General features: G+C 35.7%; 2 protein-coding genes and 1 pseudogene across 3 annotated transcripts; all 3 read left to right on the top strand.

Annotated features, from left to right (window-relative positions):
• Window positions 1–5826: 5826 nt before the first annotated feature.
• Window positions 5827–9856, top strand: LOC135842585 (facilitated trehalose transporter Tret1-like; annotated as a pseudogene).
• Window positions 9857–10678: 822 nt separating this feature from the next.
• LOC135842584 (facilitated trehalose transporter Tret1-like) lies at window positions 10679–13479 on the top strand. Its single transcript, XM_065360108.1, has 2 exons — window positions 10679–11004; window positions 11097–13479. The coding sequence occupies exons 1-2, from the start codon at window positions 10956–10958 to the stop codon at window positions 12413–12415; spliced, it is 1368 nt and encodes a 455-aa protein (XP_065216180.1). The 5' UTR covers window positions 10679–10955; the 3' UTR covers window positions 12416–13479.
• Window positions 13480–17886: 4407 nt separating this feature from the next.
• Window positions 17887–19992, top strand: LOC135843735 (facilitated trehalose transporter Tret1-like). Of its 2 annotated transcripts, XM_065361712.1 has the most exons (3): window positions 17887–17966; window positions 18056–18266; window positions 18367–19992. In XM_065361712.1, the coding sequence occupies exons 2-3, from the start codon at window positions 18218–18220 to the stop codon at window positions 19683–19685; spliced, it is 1368 nt and encodes a 455-aa protein (XP_065217784.1). In that variant the 5' UTR covers window positions 17887–17966; window positions 18056–18217; the 3' UTR covers window positions 19686–19992. The 2 variants fall into 2 exon arrangements, with proteins under 2 accessions (XP_065217784.1, XP_065217783.1); XM_065361711.1 differs by lacking the exon at window positions 17887–17966 and having other exon boundaries at window positions 17973–18266.
• Window positions 19993–20217: the final 225 nt, after the last annotated feature.

Raw genomic sequence — 20217 nt, 5'->3', positions numbered from 1 at the left:
ATCTACTCTTGATCGTTGTTCCCCGTCCCCTCCTCTGCGTCGGAGGAGTCGGAGTCTTCCCCGTTTTTTGAACTTTCGTCATTTTGGTGCTGTTGGAAATCATCACCGTCATTTTGTTGAGAGGATGATGGCTGGGAGATTTCCGTGTGATTAACTTGTGTTCGAAACGATTGAGTACCAGAGTTTCCTGCTGCTGGCTGATTGGATGCCCCAGTGGTGTTCTGATTAGGTTTGGAGTTAGTTTGTGAACCTTTGCCAAATTTGTTGAATTTTTTATTCTTTTTAACTGGAAGAATTGGAGTGGATTGATACAATAACGAATTAGGTTGTCGTAACGATGTAGGCAACTGTCGAATAGTTAGATCTCGGATACGTTTTTCGAATGCTACTCTATTGCATGTGATTTCAAGACCAAAATGATGTTGCATATTGTTAGGTACAACTGAGTGTAGGGTAGAAATAAGATCATCATCGGTCATATTAGTATCTCCCAAGATAGTGTACCATTTTAAGAAATCTAAAGCCCAACTCTTAGTTGAATCAGTAGCCAAATGGATCGTACGGAAGTGATTTTTTGCGCTTTCGTGTTGTTGTTGATTCCACATGGTCAATATGAACGACGTACGATGATTATAATAAAAAGTGAACTGTCGTTTCAGTGAATCTTTCCAGTTGATCGCAGCCTCACTGATCAAGAGTTCGTTAAAAAATTCAATATATTGAGAATTGGAAGCACCTTTATTGCACATTTGTTGTTCAAATTTGAGGACAAATGAAATTACTTCAAATAGGTTAGTGTTGGTTAACCTGTGTCTATTGTCAAAAATATTCTTTGATTTCAATTTGTAATTGTTTTTCTCTGCGATGTCTAATTCATAACTTAATTGCCGTTGCCTGGGATTAGCATCAGGTGTTTTCATTAGATGATTCGTTCCAAGCTGGAATTCCACAATTTGCTCTTCTCCATTAGATTTTTTATAAATTAATCCCGAATTATTAATCATACTTTCCATGACTTCCTTAGTCTGAACTAACCTTCCACTTTCTTTAATGATTTCGACACCTGGTGGAGTTTGATCTTGGGTTAAATCAATTAGGTTGTTGGTGATAGTAACGTTATTAGGAGTTGATACATTTGTAATATTTGGCATGGCATTCGACGTAACGTTAGAAGTTGTATTGTTCGGAAGAACTGCATTATTTTGCACTGGAGGCGGTTGGGGATACATAATTGCTGGAATCGTCGGATTCGTAATCTGAGGTTGAGGAGTAATTGGTGGTGGATTGGGTATGCCATTACGTGTAAATAACGGAACTTGAGCAATTTCATTGAAACGTTGTATCATGGGCTGAAGAACCTCATAAGTTTCAGCTGCAGCATCCAATAAATCTTCACACATAGGTCTGATCTCAGCCAATTCGTCAGTAGCAGCAAGACCCGTTCTCATGCCATTTAATGCTATATGGTTGATGTATTGTGTCTGTTTATACGATTCGTGAAATAGATTCTTTATTGTTCGAGTATCTTTAATCATGGCTTCGCGGAAATATAAAAATCCTCTTTCGATCTGGGTAGATAATCTCTTATAGACATCTTTGATATCCTCTCTCGTATCTGACAGTTCTTTCTCAAGGGAACGTATTCGTAATTGCATATCTTCAGTGGATTTGATACGGTCATCATTACACTCTAGGGACCATTTGATGTGATCTTGTAGATCAGTATTCTCAGTCGGAGTTGGAACCGTTATTTCAACACCATCGAATCCTAAAGAATGATCCAGAGCATCAAAATTATATACTCGACGAGCTGCCTGACCTTCTCTTCTAGGGGGATCAATAATCGCAGCTATTGATAAATTTTTGTTGGATACATCCCTGCCTATGTTTTCACATGCAGCTCTATTATCAAAATCGCACCATTGTAAAGTTTGCTCAAGAGAAAAAGCTTCTTCTTCTCTTTCCTCATGTATGGGACCGGAAACATTAGGGGGTGGCGTAGCTTGATGTTGCTGAGGAGATTGGTTTTGAGTATGTCTGTTCATAGACTCGTGTAATTCATCTAGTAATCTGTTATGAGCTTGACTAGTGCGAGATTCCTCTTCATTATTACGTAAGTTAATAGCTTTAGAAACGTTTTTGCCTATTTTATACCCTCGAGCTGATACGAACCTAGCACAGGCTTTTACAACTGGAAGATCTTTAGTTTGATTGACAGCTCTTAAGTCTTCTCTATATTTGGAGAAATTACGTGATTTAGGATGGAAACTATGACCTTGTCCGTCAATTATGCGTTGAGGGGTTGGTTGAGGTTGAGTGGCTTGGACTACACTTGTATTCTGCCCCTGAGTACTCGAACTCGTTTGTATATTTTGAGTTGAGGTACTAGGTTGAGAAACGGTAGGATTCGGAATTACTGTGGTATTTCCAGTTTGATTGCCATTTGAAGTAGTCGAATTATTGGCTTGGCTCGGAGTTTGGCTCGGAGGATTAGATTGAGCAGTACCTTGAGATGGCTGGACCGACTGAGGATTACCTTGAGGAGGAGCCATGTATTGGATCGGTTGAGGTGGACCATAAACCATAGATTGATTCGGAAAGTAGAAACCAGGGGTTCCATATGGCACCGGAGGTTGACCATTCGGAGGCATAATCTGAGTGGAACTCGCAAAGTATTGAGGATGAGGCCACTGAGTCACGTTTGGATTGTAAACTTGAGGTTGAACATAATATCCAGACTGATTTGGATTGGCTGGAACCATGCCTTGGCTTTGACCATTGGATTGTCCGTTGACATTTCCCACGTTATTAGATTGGTTGGAATCCATTTCAATAAATTGAACCGTTTGACAGGGACTGGAATTGAACTGGAACGCAATTAATTACGCAAGAGACACAATGTATCTGTAACAAAACTAACGAAAAACGTAAGTTTGGAAGTATAACGAAAGCAAATGCTAAGTTACGCAAAGTGAAACGATATTGAGAACTTCTTCATACGAGAGAAATAGACATAATGATTCGAATATTGTATCGATTGCTCGGAGCTCCGTTGAAAGTGAGAGATAAATTATCTCGGAGGTGGGGATTATAGGCCAGAGTACAATGCCTGTAGAGTTAGTATTTTCCCATAAAAACTTGAACACAATTTCTATTGTATTAAATTCAGCAAAAATCACGTTCCTCCGTTATCATGGTAACATGTTTGAACGTAATTCCGTTGTAACAATGCTGAATGCTCGAATGTAATCGCCGACTCGTAGGTAAGTACCTACTTCGCGTTGTTGAACACATTGAAATAATGTAATGTCAAAATCCCCATCTATTTATAGGTCGAAAATGTTCGTGCAGTAAAGTGCAAATATGAAACTTGTATTTTACTGCCATATCACTGCTTGATAAATAGGTAATGAACTCGCATTCCTATCTTCTCGAAACATGAACTTTTCTCGAACTGATGAAATAACTGGTTCATTTTCCATTACGTAAAAATACATATGAAATAAATGCGAACCATAAATGATACCATATTTCCATCCATTGACTGCTGGATCAAATCCTTACGTAAATGACTTCTTTATGGTGATTTATGGTCCAAGAATCTTATTGAATAACATCTTATGAACTAAACACACACATGTGAAAAGTAGGTATGGGTGTTGAAGTTGACCTTGGTTGATGGTATTTGGTCCTTGGATCTTCGTGATTTCTATGGAAATTTTATGGCATTTATGGCACTCGGGCCCCACGTTGGGCGCCAAATGTAAAGACAGTATTTACTTTTTATCCGCACCTATGTGCTACATGTCTTACATGGTCTAACTTCACCCTAACGACCTAGTTAGACCTATACCTAGTGCTATGCACAGATAGGCACTGGCGATTTACCGCCTCGTATACCTACTCTTCGGAGATAAATATGAGATGAGAAATTATACACATAGAATAATATGAATAAAATGAATACTCGGACGACTATAACGTTACATTAGCTTTATTGGTTATTAAGCATTATATGTACATAGTCTGATTATATTACGTAAATAGAATTACGATTTGATTTAAAGGAAGCGAGTACATGTAGTCGCAAATGTGTGTTAAAAACACCACCCAGGGACAAGGGCATTCATGCCGGATAGGGCAGGTCCAGTATGAATGACTCTAAGAAGAGAATTTAGAGATGCTGCAGTTCATCTCTTGAGTAACCACGATCCGATCCGATAGTCCATTACGTAAAAGATATTCCATATCCCAGTAATTATAAGGTGGAAAGTACGTGCTCCATACGTCGAACGTACTGATAGGGCTCCGCACCTCGACCTATCTATCGAATGGAAACTAAGCTCTCGCTTAGTGAGTCCGTGATTGACTGAAGTTGTGATCGGATAACGTGAAACACTTCACTAACGCGAACTAAACCGCTAGATAGCGTGGTTACGTAAGAGAATTGAGCGAAAGGTAGAAGGAGAACAATTTTCCCTCACCTAAGCGACGGAAAATGGCGCAATTCCTCCCTTTACAAACAAATCCAGTTTTAAATCAGCTGCGGTGCAATCTTTTGCGATTATGACGCGGATTATAGGTGCATACCTACGTACATACGAGATCCAAAATAGCCAATTGACGACAATATACATACAAAGTACGTAAGTAAGAGTACTCCAATACGTCTTAACACTCGCAAATCGTGTATGAGGCGATAAAGATGATAAGACAAAATATTTAAAGCATAAGTATAAAATGTAGGTGACTGAAAAAATTACAACAGAGTTGTTTCATGTGTATGTACTTAAGTTCATAGTGCAGTTAATTAATTGACATTTTTTTTTTTTTTAGTAAGATGTTCGCTGAAACTGAAACATTTCATCAAATTTTAGCCATAATACCAGGTTGGTATTTAATACACATACCTATGGTAAATCTCATTATTATTGTATGTACCACTACCTGCACAATTTTTTCTCAGAAAAAGTAAATAATTGATGTCTATGGAGCAACATATTATATAGAGGTTAAAATTAAACGTTTTTGATCGAAGGCAAAAATCTGATCCAGAAAAATGAACGAATCACTAATAAATCAAATCAGATCAAAGATTAAATAGGTACTCGTACCATAAAAACTAGATGTAAAAATTCATAAACAATTGAGTGGAAAAAATCAGGGATGTTGGCTTTCAGCTTGAAATTTCAAAATTGAAACTTTTGGCGTTGGCTTTCAGCTTTTTTGATCTTTACGGCTTGCTTTAGCTAAACTTTTGGCTTTCAATGGCTTTCCCACATATTTTCTATTTAACAGCTTTCAGCTATATTTCATTAAGCTTTTAGCTTTAGGCTTTTGGCTATGCTTTTAGGTTTAAACTTTTAGCTGATTTGCTATCAAAACTTATGAAAAAAGCATCAACTTTTTGGGATTTCTGTACCAGAGAACTGTGATTGCTTGATTAGATTAAATTGATTTCATAATTATGTAGTGATAGTGAAGAACATTTATTATTTAGGGTTAATTTCTTTCTTTTTTTTCAATTTTTCATTTCAGTAAATCGCATTAAAACAAAATTGAAAAAAAAATATATTTTTTTGTTTCTTCTGAATTCAAAGAATTCAAGAATTCAAATTTGCAAAAAAGTCTTTGAAAAAGCCAAAAAAAATGAAACTTTTGGCTAGCTTTCAGCTTGGGAAAAATTAAACTTGCAAACTTTTAGCTTTTGGCTCAGTGCAAAAATTTCCCCAGCTTTTGGCTATTCGGCTTTAAGATTTCAGCTAGCTTTTCAGCACTGGAAAAAATGAATCATTTGAAAACGTCCAAATAACTTGGTAGGTATTTAACCTATCAAAAAAAAATTATGAATGATTTATTCGCGAACGATTTGCTCATAGGAGAGAAATCGTTCGCGAACAAACAAATCACTAGAAAATCAAATCAGGTACCTACAATTAATAACATAACGAAGTTCAGAATTTTAAATCGTATCGTCAAAAATCTCATTCAAATCGTTCGCGAACGATTTGCTCAAAATCAATAAATCATTCGAGACCGACTGAATTCACTTTCACTATAGTGGCAAAATTCGAATTTTTCAAATCCACCGATGAGAACTGAAAATGATTCGTTCGCGAACGACTCGATCAAAAGTGAAAAAATGATCGAGAATGAATGAATAACTAAACCAGATAAAAGATTAGATCGTAAAACATGTCATTACAAATCAATTTGAAGTATCAACAAAAATTGGAGTTGATTCGCGACGAATTAGATAAAGATGACAAGAAAAAATTTGACAGTTTTAATCTCATCACCAAAATTGCACTCAATTTGTTCGCGATCGATTCACTTTTTGATATTTCAACAAGAATGCGACCCCCCTCCCCCTCCACGGTCTTCCATCATATGTTTCAACTTTTTAATTGTTTATTTGACAGCTAAAGCATTAAATTATAACGTCATTCATAAATCAACATAACTTATCTGCGAACCATCATACCAACTAATCTTTAATAACTTTGCAGTGTGCTACAATGAATTCACAATGGGAATAGGATATGGCTGGATAGCGCCAATACTCACCAAGCTGCAGAACAGTGAATATTACAACCATGAAGAGTTATCATGGATCGGCTCGATTCACGAGTTCGGCAGACTCATCGGGCCATGTTTCGCAGTCGTGCTTTTAGATCGAATCGGTCGCAAAAAATGTCTCATCATATGCTCTCTTCTATTTCTAGCCAGTTGGTTCGGTATTATTTTTTTGAAATCTGTTCTCTGGATATCCCTGTTTAGATTAATTTTCGGTATCGGAAATGGGATCAATGACGTCACCTCGTCCGTGTACCTGGGTGAGAATTACCCCGCAAACGTCAGAGGTATATATTGCAGCGTCGTCACAATATGTTTTTGTTTGGCCGAATTGCTGGTACATATTTATGAAAGCATCTTGGCTCGACTATCGAGTAACAGCCATAATCAATTGTTCAATCGCCTTCATCGGTGTCCTGGGTTGCGTACTGTTGAAAGAAACTCCGCAATTCCTCCTCATGAAACACAAACCCGAAGAAGCGTGCGAAAATTTCACTTGGTTGCGCGGTGTTCAAGACTCCACCGAAGGTAACAACGAATTTGCAAAAATTAAACAAAACATCGAAGAAGAACGCACGAAGAAAGCATCTTTCAAAGACCTTTTCAAAGCTCGAGCTAATTATAAAAGTCTCATTATCGTCTTCATGTTGAACGTGTTCACTATGGGTACAGGATATGCTGCAGTTTTATCCTACATAACTATGATTTTTTCAACATCTTCTGGTGTATTTTCCGAATATGAGTTCACGATACTGTATGGAGTCATTCAGTTGATAGCTAGTTCCGCCACATCTTTACTCATTGAACGATTCGATCGAAGGGTACTGGTACTTTCATGCTACGCATCCACGGCCGCTGTACACACTATTACTGCGATTCTACTTTACGTCCAGCAAAATGTAACTTCGATTGAGTACTTTTCCTGGCTAATTTTCAGTACAGTCTCCATCTATGGAGCACTTTACGCGATTTTGTTTCCTGTCGTGCACATGATCCGGGGTGAATTATTCCCTCAAAGTATTAAAGCTATAGGAGGCTTTGTTGCTATCACCACTCATTCGCTTATGGCTTTTATCACAACTAAGATATTTTTATTGTTAGCCAATAACTACGGAACGTATTCTAATTTCTTACTGTATGCTGTGTTGAGCTTAATGGCGTTTGTGTATAATTATTCCCAACTACCCGAAACCAGAGGTAAACTGTTGGTAGATATACAAAAACATCTAGAGAAGTGATAAACCTCTCTTTTTAAATAGTAATGCTTTAGACGCTTCCAAAGGGCGTAAGTTAAAACTGCTTCGAAATTTGAATCAATAAAGGGTTGGAAGGTGGAGGGAGGGTAGGTCAAGAATAGAATGCATGTACATGGTATCTAACAGAATTCTTTTTGAAAAAACCACTACTTTTTCACTACTTTTTTCACTACCGTTCTTCAACCAAATGTTCAGAAAGTTCTCGACTCGACCCCCCCCCCCACACACTCAATGAACAAGATCAACTTTTTCACATGAAAATTTCCAACAAAAAAATTGAAATTGGAAGAAAATTTGTATACAAAGTATTTTTTAATTTCAATCAATTTTTTCAATAATTCGAATATCTTTGTTGGTCGTTTGAAGTTTTTCATTTTTTCACTACCTTAAATTTCACTACTCTCACTACCCATTTTTGAAATCACAACTTTTTCACTACTTTCACTACTTGTTAGATATCGAAAGAAAAAATACGCCAAAGTAGGTAAATTGAAGGGTTTTTAGTTCAGAAAATCCGCCAAAATATACTCGAAGGCTCCAAAACAGCCTGACACCCCCTCCAATCGATTCAGCATATTATTAAAAATGGGGTACTCGGTAAATTTCATTTCAACAACTCAATCGGGTAAAATGTTATGGAAATTTCAATTTTCAAAAATCTGCTAAGGTGCTCCGGAATTACCACTCAAAATGGTTCGAAACCGTTTCCAATCGATTTGGAGGATCGAAAACAGGACGCACGCCAAATTTTAGCTTTCTTGGTCTATTTGGTAAAATTTTAATTTTTTTCCCATTTTTGACCCGAGTTTAATTTTTTTAAAATTCATTAAAAATCAAAATCGTTTGTGAACTGAAAAATTCGATCAACTGTTTACAAAATCGTATTCGGAAAATCAGATCACCTCAATTCAAACCTGATGAACAATATTATTTCAGCTAATTTTCAAATTCCGTGATTTGACTGATTTTAGAATTTTTTTTGACTTACCATTGAAAATAAAAGGACACAGGTGTAGAAGCGACTTAAGTAAATTTTCTAATAAGGATTTTAAAATTACTTACTTACTTATTCTCATACGCGAGTTCATATTCTATCATTTTTGGAAGGAAATTTGTACTCACCTGAAACAAATTAAAATTAAGGTGGATTAGTTAATTATAAAATTATTAATAATAAATCAAAAATTGATGAACCACTAGAAAACGAGAAAAATTTCAGAAATGCCTCATTTGGGTAAAATATTGCAAACACTGCTTAAGTGCTTAGATTACTGAAAAATACCAATAGAATTAATCGGAAATTCTCAAAATTGAATGATGATTTGTAAAAATTGCAGAAAGTGTCATAAAATGTTGTCAAATTGACCCCCCTCTCCATAATTGAAAATTACCAGAAGTTGAATTCGTAGTAAGTATCTAACGGATTTTTTTTAAATCACTACTTTTTCATTACCTTTTTTCAACCAAATTTTCAGAAAGCTCTCTACTCGAGCCCCCTCTCCCACACACAATAAAAATTAACAAAATCAAATTTACACAGTTTTGATTGGACTCAAACCTCGTCTCTCAAGTTTCTGACAAACATCCAATAAATTAGACATTAGCTATAGCGATAGCCCACCTTTAACACTTTAACTACTCCCAATTCAACTCAAATGATCAGCGCTTTGGGGAATTTTTTCAATTTTTTGTAAGTTATAAAAAAAAACATAGATACTGGTAACTTCAGTTTTTCCAGGAAATGGGAAGGGGTAATTTAATAGGTATATTAGAAATCGATAAACACCCAGTTTACATGTAAGTACAAAGGTGCAAGTGTATCCACTAACACTTTTCCTAAATTTTGTCGGTGGGCCGCGGTTAAAATTCTGAGAAATTCATAGAAACGTTGGCAGATTTAGGTAATATATTTATAAAATAAATACTCAAATGAGTTTAGTTCTTACTAGAAATTGGAAAGTACTTTTATTTCTTGTTTTGGTTGTTTTTGTTTTGTTGAATAATACATTTTTTCATGAATTAGATGACTAAGTATCTATCTATACTATACCTTTAAGCTTAATTCATAGACCTATCATTTCATCATTTTCCAGGGGAAAATTATTAGTCTGCCCAAATACCTACTTAGATCTGATCAGGTATGAACAGATCTGATTCCATAAAAATTTTGATCTGAACAAATAAGTCAAATAGGATCCATGGAATATCCGGATATGATCAGATCCAATCATTTTCCTCTGGGTCACTAGCTCACTACTTTCGATTTCGATTCTAAAAAGGGAACTTTTCGAAGTGAGAGTATATGGTCTGAAACCTCCATAACCAAGTTGCACAAATGACGGAAATTAATCCAGAAACTATATTTATATCAGCTACCTCGAACCAATTTTCATCATTTTTAGCCATTTTGGAGCCTCCAGCGCGATTATTGATTTTTCCACAATTTTCAAATTTCTCCAGCAGATCCGGAAATTAATTTGGGTTGGGTCTCTTTCGAAAGAGTAAATTCTTCAGATTACGAATCCACTGCCCCCTTTAAAAAGACATTTACAGCTCTTTGCAAAATTTTCAAATACAAAAATCTCCACCCAAATCACAAGAAATTGACCAAAAATTCTTCAGAAGGTCTGAAGAGTTCAGAGAATTTTTAAATGTTCCTATTTTCGAAAACTATTTTCACAAAAATCAGAGTCTTCTTCCTCAATGAGAGCAAATTTTTATGCTTACTTTTTATGGACCATCAAAATTTCAAAAATTAAGCCTATATTCGAAAAATCTCGGCATGAATGACGTCAGTAAGTACATATATTTTCAGGACGCTGTTTCAATATTTCTTGCTACCAGAAAAGATAACAGTCGCGTCTACACAACACTCGAGAAATGATCCAACTACATACACACCTACATTCGTCCTTCATTATAAATTACATATGATAAAAAAAAACTTCACTAGCGACACTATAAAACGGGATTTTTTTCAAGTCGCCAATAAATTACACGATACGACCGAATGAAGCAGGCTATCAGCATTGCGAAAAGTTCATGGATACGAAATAATTGTATCTACGTTTCGTGTTGCGGTAGAAGTGCACTTCTTAGCTCTGAAATTGTCAGTTTTTTAAAATGTCCAACTATCGCGCTATTTATCATCAAACACTATCTACAATACCAGGTAAGCTCATTTCAGTTTATTCTTATTACAATACCTATTTCTAGAAAGAAATGAAATCTCAAAAAAATCAATCCCTTGTGTTTTCCTTCTAGTATGTCTGGGTGAATTTTCGCTGGGTCTAGTTTGCGGATGGATAGCTCCAATGATCAAAACATTCTTGGAAGACCCAGACTCCGAAGTCGTAGCAACCGAAGAAGAATGCTCGTGGATCGCCAGCTTGACTGAATTTGGACGAATATTCGGTCCTTTGTCCTCGTTGTTACTTCTAGACATCATAGGACGAAAATCCATGCTACAAATCTCATCGATTATATTCTTCGTCGTATGGGTAGCTATTCTATTCACTCGTTCTCCGATGGTCTTATGCGCGACGTTTTTCGTTTTCGGATTAGGTGTCGGTATTTGCAACTCGGCATCGGCAGTTTACCTTGGAGAGAATAGTTCTCCAACGCTTCGGGGTATTTTTTGCAGTATCACAGCAACTGCGTTTTACGTAGGTGTTCTAGTCCAGTACATAATCGCTGGCTACTTATCGTATCACAATTTGTCAGTTGCGAATATAATAATGGCGTTCGTTAGCTTAGCTAGTACGTTGTTCTTAGTCGAATCTTCTCAATTTCTCATGCTAAGAGATCGCTTCGACCGAGCCGAAAAGAACATGATGTGGTTGAGAGGAACCAGCAACAAAGAAGACATTATGGTAGAATTTGAAGACATTAAATCGAACATAGCGTCGGAAAAATTGAAGAAAACATCGTACAAAGAGTTATTCACATCAACGGCGAATTATAAAAGTCTGATTATAGTCTTGGTTATGAATATGGCTCATGCAGCGACTGGAAATGCAGTCATGTTCACGTACATTTCGGTTATATTCCCAGAGAACGATTTCTTCACGTCGAATCAAGTAACCGTGTATTTTGGAGTCTCCCAGATGACTTTATGCCTCTTAGGGTCGCTGATCATTGAAAACTACAATCGCAGAACACTGACGTTGCTATGTTACGCTATATTTATTTTATGCCATGTAATTGCATCCTATTTTTTGTACGACGCTGTCAATAATGAAACTCCTGTGACATACGGTGTGTGGATAGTATTCGCATCGGTGTGTATTTTTTCTGGATTCAGCGCTGTTTTGGATTCTGTGATACATATACTCAGAGGAGAGCTATTCCCTCAAAGTATCAGACCGATTGGATCAGCGTTGTCGATATCAGCGCATTCTTTCATAGAGTTCCTAACTGTCAAGATATTTTTGTCGATAAAATCGCAATATGGCACCCATGTGAATTTTTTGGGGTATGCTGTCGTCAGTTTAATTTCCTTTTTATTCAGTTATTTCGCATTACCAGAAACTAGAGGTAAAACTTTGATTGAGATACAGAAAATGCTGGAAAGATCAAAATAGTTTGTATGAATATATTCGCATGCTGACATTGCTTATCAATGACCATTTGAAACGTACGGTCGGTTGAAAATATGGTAAGGGGTTTAAATTCTCAGAATTCTCAAAATCAGTACCTACTTCATTTTCATACATTCTGTTACCACATGTGGACACTTCATTTAATTCAGGAAAAATTCAGGTGCATGAACTCTCAACTTCAAGTAATAGGTACCAAGTCTCTCATGCTCCAAATCAGGGTGAAATCATTATTGAAATTTTAATTTTACCACCTTCGAAGGAAATGTTGTTCATTTTGGAAGTCATGTGAATTCCAAAAAGTGACTTCTACTTCAGTAATTTGGAATATAAGTGAACTGGGCATAAGATAAACGGCTTCGTCGAATCAATAAAGGGTGTGAAGGAAGAGGGGGCGGGGTCAAGAATGGAATGCAAGTTCATCTAATAGGTAATTTCATTTTTTTTCTCATCTTCAGTTTAGTTGATGAGTAAAAATTGCTCAAAATCCAAAAAACGCTCTCCATGATTCAAAATTCCAGTTGATAAGAAATCTTTCTATACCTACACTCTTTTTGACCAACACAATTCTGATTGGACCAACACTTTTTTCCTATTCGGATAATTCTCTTGTTGGGTAAGCTACTTGCAATGAACTTGTTTCTCAAGTTTCTGACTAAAAGTCAATAAATTTGCATAAAAATTAGACATCGGTATGAATGGTATACATCTCTGGCTATTGCTTATCTTTGCTCCCATTTCTACTCAAGTATTCAGCCCTTTGGAGAATTTTCCCCGCAAATTTACCAATTTTATATCAGTTGGGAAAAAAAACATAATAACTGGTAATTTCAGTGAAGAGTTTGACTTTTTCCAGGTGAGAGGGAGGGGAAATTTAATTTAATAAAAATCCATAAAGACCCGGTTTATTTGCAGATTTATGTAATATCGTTATAAAATAAATACTCAATTAAGTTTAGTTATGACCAGAAATTGGAAAGTGTTTTTATTCCTTGGTTTGGTTGTTTTTGTTTTATTGAATAAGTAATAAATTTTTTTTATGAATTTAATGATTATGTGCCTATCCTCTATTTAAGTGAGTTTGGTCTAATTATTATAATTTTATTATTTTTCAGGACAAAATGATTGGTTCTTATAAGAATTAGGTCTCTTAACAGGTCTCATTCGTTCAGAACTCTGATCTGATTCTTTTCAGAAAATGTATACGAATATATTCATTTAAACTGACGGAATTAATCCAGGTAAAATATGCGTACCTACACTAACTACCCCGAACCAAATTTCATCCTTTTTTAGCCAATTTGGAGCCTCCAGGGCAATCCAGAATTCCAAAATTTCTCCACAAGACGCGAAAATCAATTTGTAGCCTATGTATTCTCGACCTGTTCAACGAGTTTATCTACATTTGGACCGATTTCCACACGAACACCAAATTCTGAAGGAATCCAAAATCCCACTAGAGGCTCCAGAATGAACAAAGATGCTGAAATTTGGTTCCAAGGGTTTAATTTTACAGGGCTCGTACTCAATTTTTACCAAAAAAAAAGTAAGTTTAAGGACCAAAAACGTTTAAAAAAGTAACCAAAAAATTTACAGAACGTGAGCAAAACATGTTAATTGAAAATAACTTTTCGACAATAAAGCAAGGCTTTTTAGTAATTTTCAACACAGAAGTAAAAATTTTTGACATTTTTAGCAAAAGGCAAAGTTTTTTTTTTTTGGAAATTTTTGGCAAAAAAAAACGAGACTTTCAAGCAATTATTGGAAACAAATCTCTCCTGTACTCCTGCACTGTGTAGAACGCATATATCAGACCATGATGGGGTCATCCTACATCTAAAACTTGACCAACTCAAAACTACTCCCCCTACATCCCATTTACACCGCAAAATTACCCCAAATAGCATGTTAATGTTTATTAATTCCTTACAATCACAGGAATGGGATATGCTACTATGTAGCAAAGATGCAAACCTAAAATTTCAGTACTTCCTAACAATTTTCTTAAACTTATATACCAGTATATTCCCTCTATCCAAACCAAAAACTTATGCTGGAAGGAAAACACCATTTGCTCTCCTCAATACAAAAATCTCAAAACTCAAAGGGGAACTTCGAAATCTATGGGACTTCTGTAAAACATTTCCAACTTCCATATACTTTAAGGACAAGTACAAACAAAAAAAGAAGGAATATTCAATTGCCATTACTAATGCAAAAAAAACATATAATGCCAATAAGATACAAAACTCATCCAATAAAAATAGAACTATATGGAATATAATTAATGGTACCAAAAATAAACCCTTGATTGGCGAGCTAATGAATAGGACAACTGATGAGAAATTAGCCAATGATTTCAATAGGTACTTTACCCACCTTCCCCAAGACACCTCTAAAAAACTAAACTCTCCATGTACCCCTCTTTCATACCTACCTGAAAAGGTGCAAGGCTCCATATTCCTCCACCCCACCACACCTATTGAGGTGTGTAAAACAATAGAAAATTTAAACAACTCAAAAGCAAAAGATATATACAACATAGATGTAAAGCTGGTAAGGGATGCCAGATATGCTATTTCTGAGGTTCTTTCTTCACTATTCAATGATTGTTTAGCACAAGGGGTCTTCCCAGACTGCTTGAAACATAGCATAACAACCCCAGTATACAAGAACAAAGGTCAAAAAAATGATATCTCAAATTTTCGGCCAATATCTATAATACCAGTCTTTGCCAAAGTTTTTGAAAAAATCATCTATACACGAATTTCATCTTTTGTCAACTCCAAAAATATTCTAAACCCAAATCAATTTGGATTCAGACCAAAACTTGGCACTTCAAATGCCATCTATGAACTAGTCAACACGATTTCTGACATGCTACAAAATAATGAAAAACCTATTGGCATATTTTGTGATCTCTCCAAAGCTTTTGACAGAATAATACATAATGTCCTTGTGGCTAAATTGGAACATTATGGTATTCGGGGTGTTGCAAAAAAACTTATAAAATCTTACCTATCCCAAAGGACTCAAAGGGTAAAACTTGTTTCAAAAGAAGGGATCGCAATATCTGACCCAGAATACGTTACAACGGGAGTACCACAAGGATCAAATCTAGGGCCATACTTTTTTCTCATATATGTAAATGATTTTCCCCACTGCACAAAAAATAAAACTATACAATTTGCAGATGACACCACAGCAATAATAAAAGGAATAACTTGGACCCTAGCATTTGAGGAAGCTGAAAAAACCCTCCTAGAAATGCAAACTTGGTTTACAGTCAACAGCATGGAACTAAATCTAAATAAAACAACAATTATGCCATTTTGTTCAACTAACACCCAACCCTCAACTTTTATCTCCCCAGACATCTTAAATTATCTTGGTCACACCCATACTTCAGAAAATACCACATTCCTTGGCACTGTAGTTTCTAATAACCTAAGGTGGACAGTGCAAACTGACAAGCTAGCAAGTCGCCTCTCCACAATATCATATATCATGACCCAACTGCGCTATATCACATCAACTGAAACAAGAAAAATTGCTTATTTTGGACTATTCCAATCCGTTGTAACTTACAATTTGGTGTTTTGGGGGGGTTGTCCCAACCTGTTGAACAGAATATTCCTAATACAAAAACGAATTCTACGTAATATTTATGGCCTAACTTGTACTGAAACATGCAAAGATCTATTTTTGTTAGAGAAAATCTTAACCCTTCCCTCGTTATACATTCTTGAAATGGGAGTCATGGTGAAGAAAAAAACAATAAAAACATCCACAACATCCCATCAGTACCCCACACGAAATAGAAACAACCTTACAGTAAATTACTTCAAAACAACAACTTTACAATCCAACATTGACACCATGGCAGCAAAAATCTTCAATGCTTTACCGCCTGACCTAAAAACCATCAATTCTACAAAAACATTTAAAAAATATCTGAAATCATGGCTAGAGACGAAGGCTTTCTACACAGTGCAGGAATTTCTTGAACTTTGTTAACACTAAGATTATAAGTTTAAGATGCATATGTGTACCTACCCACATTAACTTGTACAACGCCGAAAGGTGACAACGTACGCAATAAATAATTGAATTGAATTGAATTTTTTCCCCCAGAAAAGCGACAATCAAGTAAAACTTTATACCAATTTTTAGCTAAAAAGTGAAATTTTTAAGCAATTTTTTTGACATTTCTAAGTAAGTACATAAAAAAGCGACTAAGTAGGTATTTTAAGCAATTCGGTTGAAAGGGATGAATTTTTGTCAATTTTTGGAAAAAAGCAAGACCTTTTGAAAATTACTGGCAAAAAAAGACGTACTTACTTTTTTACATTTTTTGTCAAAAAAGCGATGCTTTTTGTAATTTTTTGTTGAAAAAATAATTTTTTCACAAATGTTCAAAATTTGATAAGACTTGGACAATTTAAGCAAAAAAGCAAGGATTTTGGCAGCAAAGCGAGACTTTTGGGTAATTTTGAAAAAAAAAATGAAATTTGTCGTCAATTTTAGCAGCAGCGAGACTGGGAAAATTTCAGCCAAAGGCAAAGCACAAAATCGTGACGCTGAAAGAGCAGTGTAACCAACTTAAAAAGAATTTTAAAAAAGGATAAATTGTCAAAAATTGTTCACATGTTGATATTATCAGCATTATTTTTTCATTTTTTTCTTCAAGAAATGACATAAAGATTTGGGAAAAATGAACTTTTGAAAATGTTTAAAAACGTAACTTAAACAGTCAAAATTTCAAAAAAGTCTTGGTCACTTGAAAAGTAGGTACCTATTCAAAACTGATTTCCATCATTTTTACTGAATAAGCAGGTTCAACCGGAACTGCATTTCTGTAATACTTGAAAGTGTTCAACTTTTATATCCTTTTTGAAGTATAACAATTTTTTTGCGAAAGTTGATTGAGAAAATTGCTAAACAAGTTTAGAAAAAAAGGAGTGAGGGAAATTTTGATACAGTACATATATCGAACGAGGTGAGAGCAAAAATAGCATGTTGAATTTTTGTGTTTTTTTAGCGATTTTTTTATGGTTTTTAACCTTAAAATCGCTATATCTTCGTCAGTATTATTTGAGCTAGAGAAATGGGCGGAATCTTATTCGAAAGAGTAAATTCTGCACAGAAAAAGCTTTGTTTTTATGTTCATTTTTATGGCCCCTAAAAATGTTTTATTCAACGCTCGAATTCGGCATGAATGACGTCAGTAAGTTAAGTATTTTTATAGGCACTGATTCAATATTTTTTGTCACCTACCAACATTTTTCTAATTGACACGCCTCCCTTGTCAGCAAATACGCTTGCTGAGGAGGCAATTTTCGCAACTCATCTTTATGTTTATTTGTATACATAACGCTTATTTATTTGCCTACACGGAATGAACAAAAGGTTTCGTTGTTCTATTACACCTTCAGCTTGTCGATGAATTTTATATGACCAGAAAAGATAACAGTCGCGTCTACGCAACACTCGAGAAATTAATCAACTACATAAATATCTACCCATGTCGTTCCTGGTACGAGCAATCCCAACTTGAAAATTTCACGTAATCCCACTTTAAATTATGATAAAAATGATAATTAAATCATTTCTATATTTCACCAGCGGCAGCACAGAACGAGATTTTTTCGAGTTGCCAATTAATTACACCATATGACCGAATAAATCTGCCAGCATTGTGAAAAGTTCATCAATTTGAAATTGGATCTACACTTCGCGTTGTGGTTAAAGTGCTTTTCCGTGCTCTGAAATTTTCGGTTTTTTAAAATGTCCAACTATCGTGCTATTTATCATCAAGCAATATCTACAATTCCAGGTAAGCTCATTTCACTTCATTCTTATTAAAATACGTATTATCAGAAATTCAGAAAGGAATAAAATCTCAAAAAATCACCCCCTTGTGTTTTTTTTTCTAGTATGCCTGGGAGAATTTTCAATCGGTCTAGCTTTCGGATGGGTAGCTCCAATGATCAAAATATTCTTAGAAGATCCAGAAACCGAAGTCATAGCAACCGAAGAAGAATGCTCGTGGATCGCCAGCTTGACTGAATTCGGACGAATATTCGGTCCTTTGTTCTCGTTGTTACTTCTGGACGTCATTGGACGAAAATCCATGCTACAGATCTCATCGATTATATTCTTCGTCATATGGTTAGCTATTCTATTCACTCGTTCTCCGATGGTCTTATGCGCGACGTTTTTCGTTTTCGGATTAGGAATCGGTATTTGCAACGCTGCATCAGCAGTTTACCTAGGAGAGAATAGTTCTCCAACAGTTCGGGGTATTTTTTGCAGTATCACCACAACTGGGTTTTACGTAGGTGTTCTAGTCCAGTACGTAATCGCTGGCTACCTGTCGTATCACTATTTGGCTATTGCGAATATAGTAATGGCGTTCGTTTGCTTAGCTAGCACATTGTTATTGGTGGAATCTTCTCAATTTCTCATGCTCAAAGATCGCTTCGACAGAGCCGAGAAGAACATGATGTGGTTGAACGGAACCAGCAAAAAAGAAGACATTATGGTAGAGTTTGAAGACATTAAATCGAACATAGCGTCGGAAAAATTGAAGAAAACTTCGTACAAAGAGTTATTCACATCATCGGCGAATTACAAAAGTCTGATCATAGTACTGGTTCTGAACATGGCCCATGCAGCGACTGGAAATGCAGTCATGTTCACGTATATTTCAGTTCTGTTCCCAGAGAACGAGTTCTTCACGTCGAATCAAGTGAGCGTTTATTTTGGACTCTCTCAGATGACTTTCTGCCTGTTTGCTTCGCTGATCATTGAAAACTTCAATCGCAGAACACTTACTTTGCTGTGTTACGCTATATTTATTTTATGCCATTCGGCTGCATGTTATTTCTTGAACGATGCTGCCAATAATGAAACTCCTGTGACATACGGTGTGTGGATAGTATTCGCATCGGTGTGTATTTTCTCTGGATTCAGTGCTGTTTTGGATTCTGTGATACATATGCTCAGAGGAGAGCTATTCCCACAAAGTATCAGACCGATCGGATCAGCGTTATCAATATCGGCGCATTCTTTCATGGAATTCGTAACTGTCAAGATATTTTTGTCGATAAAAGCGCAATATGGCACCCATATGAACTTCATGGGGTATGCTGTCGTCAGTTTGTTTTCCTTTTTATTCAGTTATTTCGCGTTACCAGAAACTAGAGGTAAAACCTTGATTGAGATACAGAAATCGTTGGAAAAATCAAAATAGGAGGTTCAAAGTGGATACAAATAATGATCATGTTGACATTGCTGACGAACAAAAAGACACCTTGAGATGGTGTGAAACATGTATAAGTTTTACGAGTGATACTCGAATTATTAATTTACGTCAATACCTATCTGTGCTAATAATAAGTTCACTCAGGTGCTTATGAGTTCATTTACAAGTGCTCAATAAAAAAACAACCGAGAATTCATAAATAGAATGATTAGGCATCTTATGATGAGATGATTATCCACACAATGGAACTAGAAGTGGAATAATTTTATGCAAATAAATGGATATTTTTTTTGTTGCACCGACTTTCATTTCAATAACCCTCCGTACTCTTAAATTATTCCAAGATGCTAAAAAGTTTTAAAAATTGAATAGTTTACTGAAGGATAGGTTCCAGGAGAGGTGACATTTTTTCACAAAGCAAAACTCAGGATGCCGGACCATAAAATAATAAAAGTCACAATTCTTCATAAAAATTTTCATCAAGAAAAATAAGTATCTAAAAAATCAATCATTTAGACAA

The sequence above is a fragment of the Planococcus citri genome, chromosome 4, assembly GCF_950023065.1.
Source record: "Planococcus citri chromosome 4, ihPlaCitr1.1, whole genome shotgun sequence".
NCBI classification, from domain to species: Eukaryota; Metazoa; Arthropoda; class Insecta; order Hemiptera; family Pseudococcidae; genus Planococcus; species Planococcus citri.
Note: the sequence above shows the minus strand (reverse complement) of the source record. Positions and strands in the feature narration are given on the sequence as shown.

Bases quoted from the DNA above. Each gene is read 5' to 3' on its own strand.
- LOC135842584 (XM_065360108.1), top strand. From the start codon at position 10,956: ATGTCCAACTATCGCGCTATTTATCATCAAACACTATCTACAATACCA. The intron at 11,005-11,096 runs GTAAGCTCATTT...TTTTCCTTCTAG, and splicing joins AACACTATCTACAATACCAG to TATGTCTGGGTGAATTTTCG.
- LOC135843735 (XM_065361712.1), top strand. From the start codon at position 18,218: ATGTCCAACTATCGTGCTATTTATCATCAAGCAATATCTACAATTCCA. The intron at 18,267-18,366 runs GTAAGCTCATTT...TTTTTTTTCTAG, and splicing joins AGCAATATCTACAATTCCAG to TATGCCTGGGAGAATTTTCA.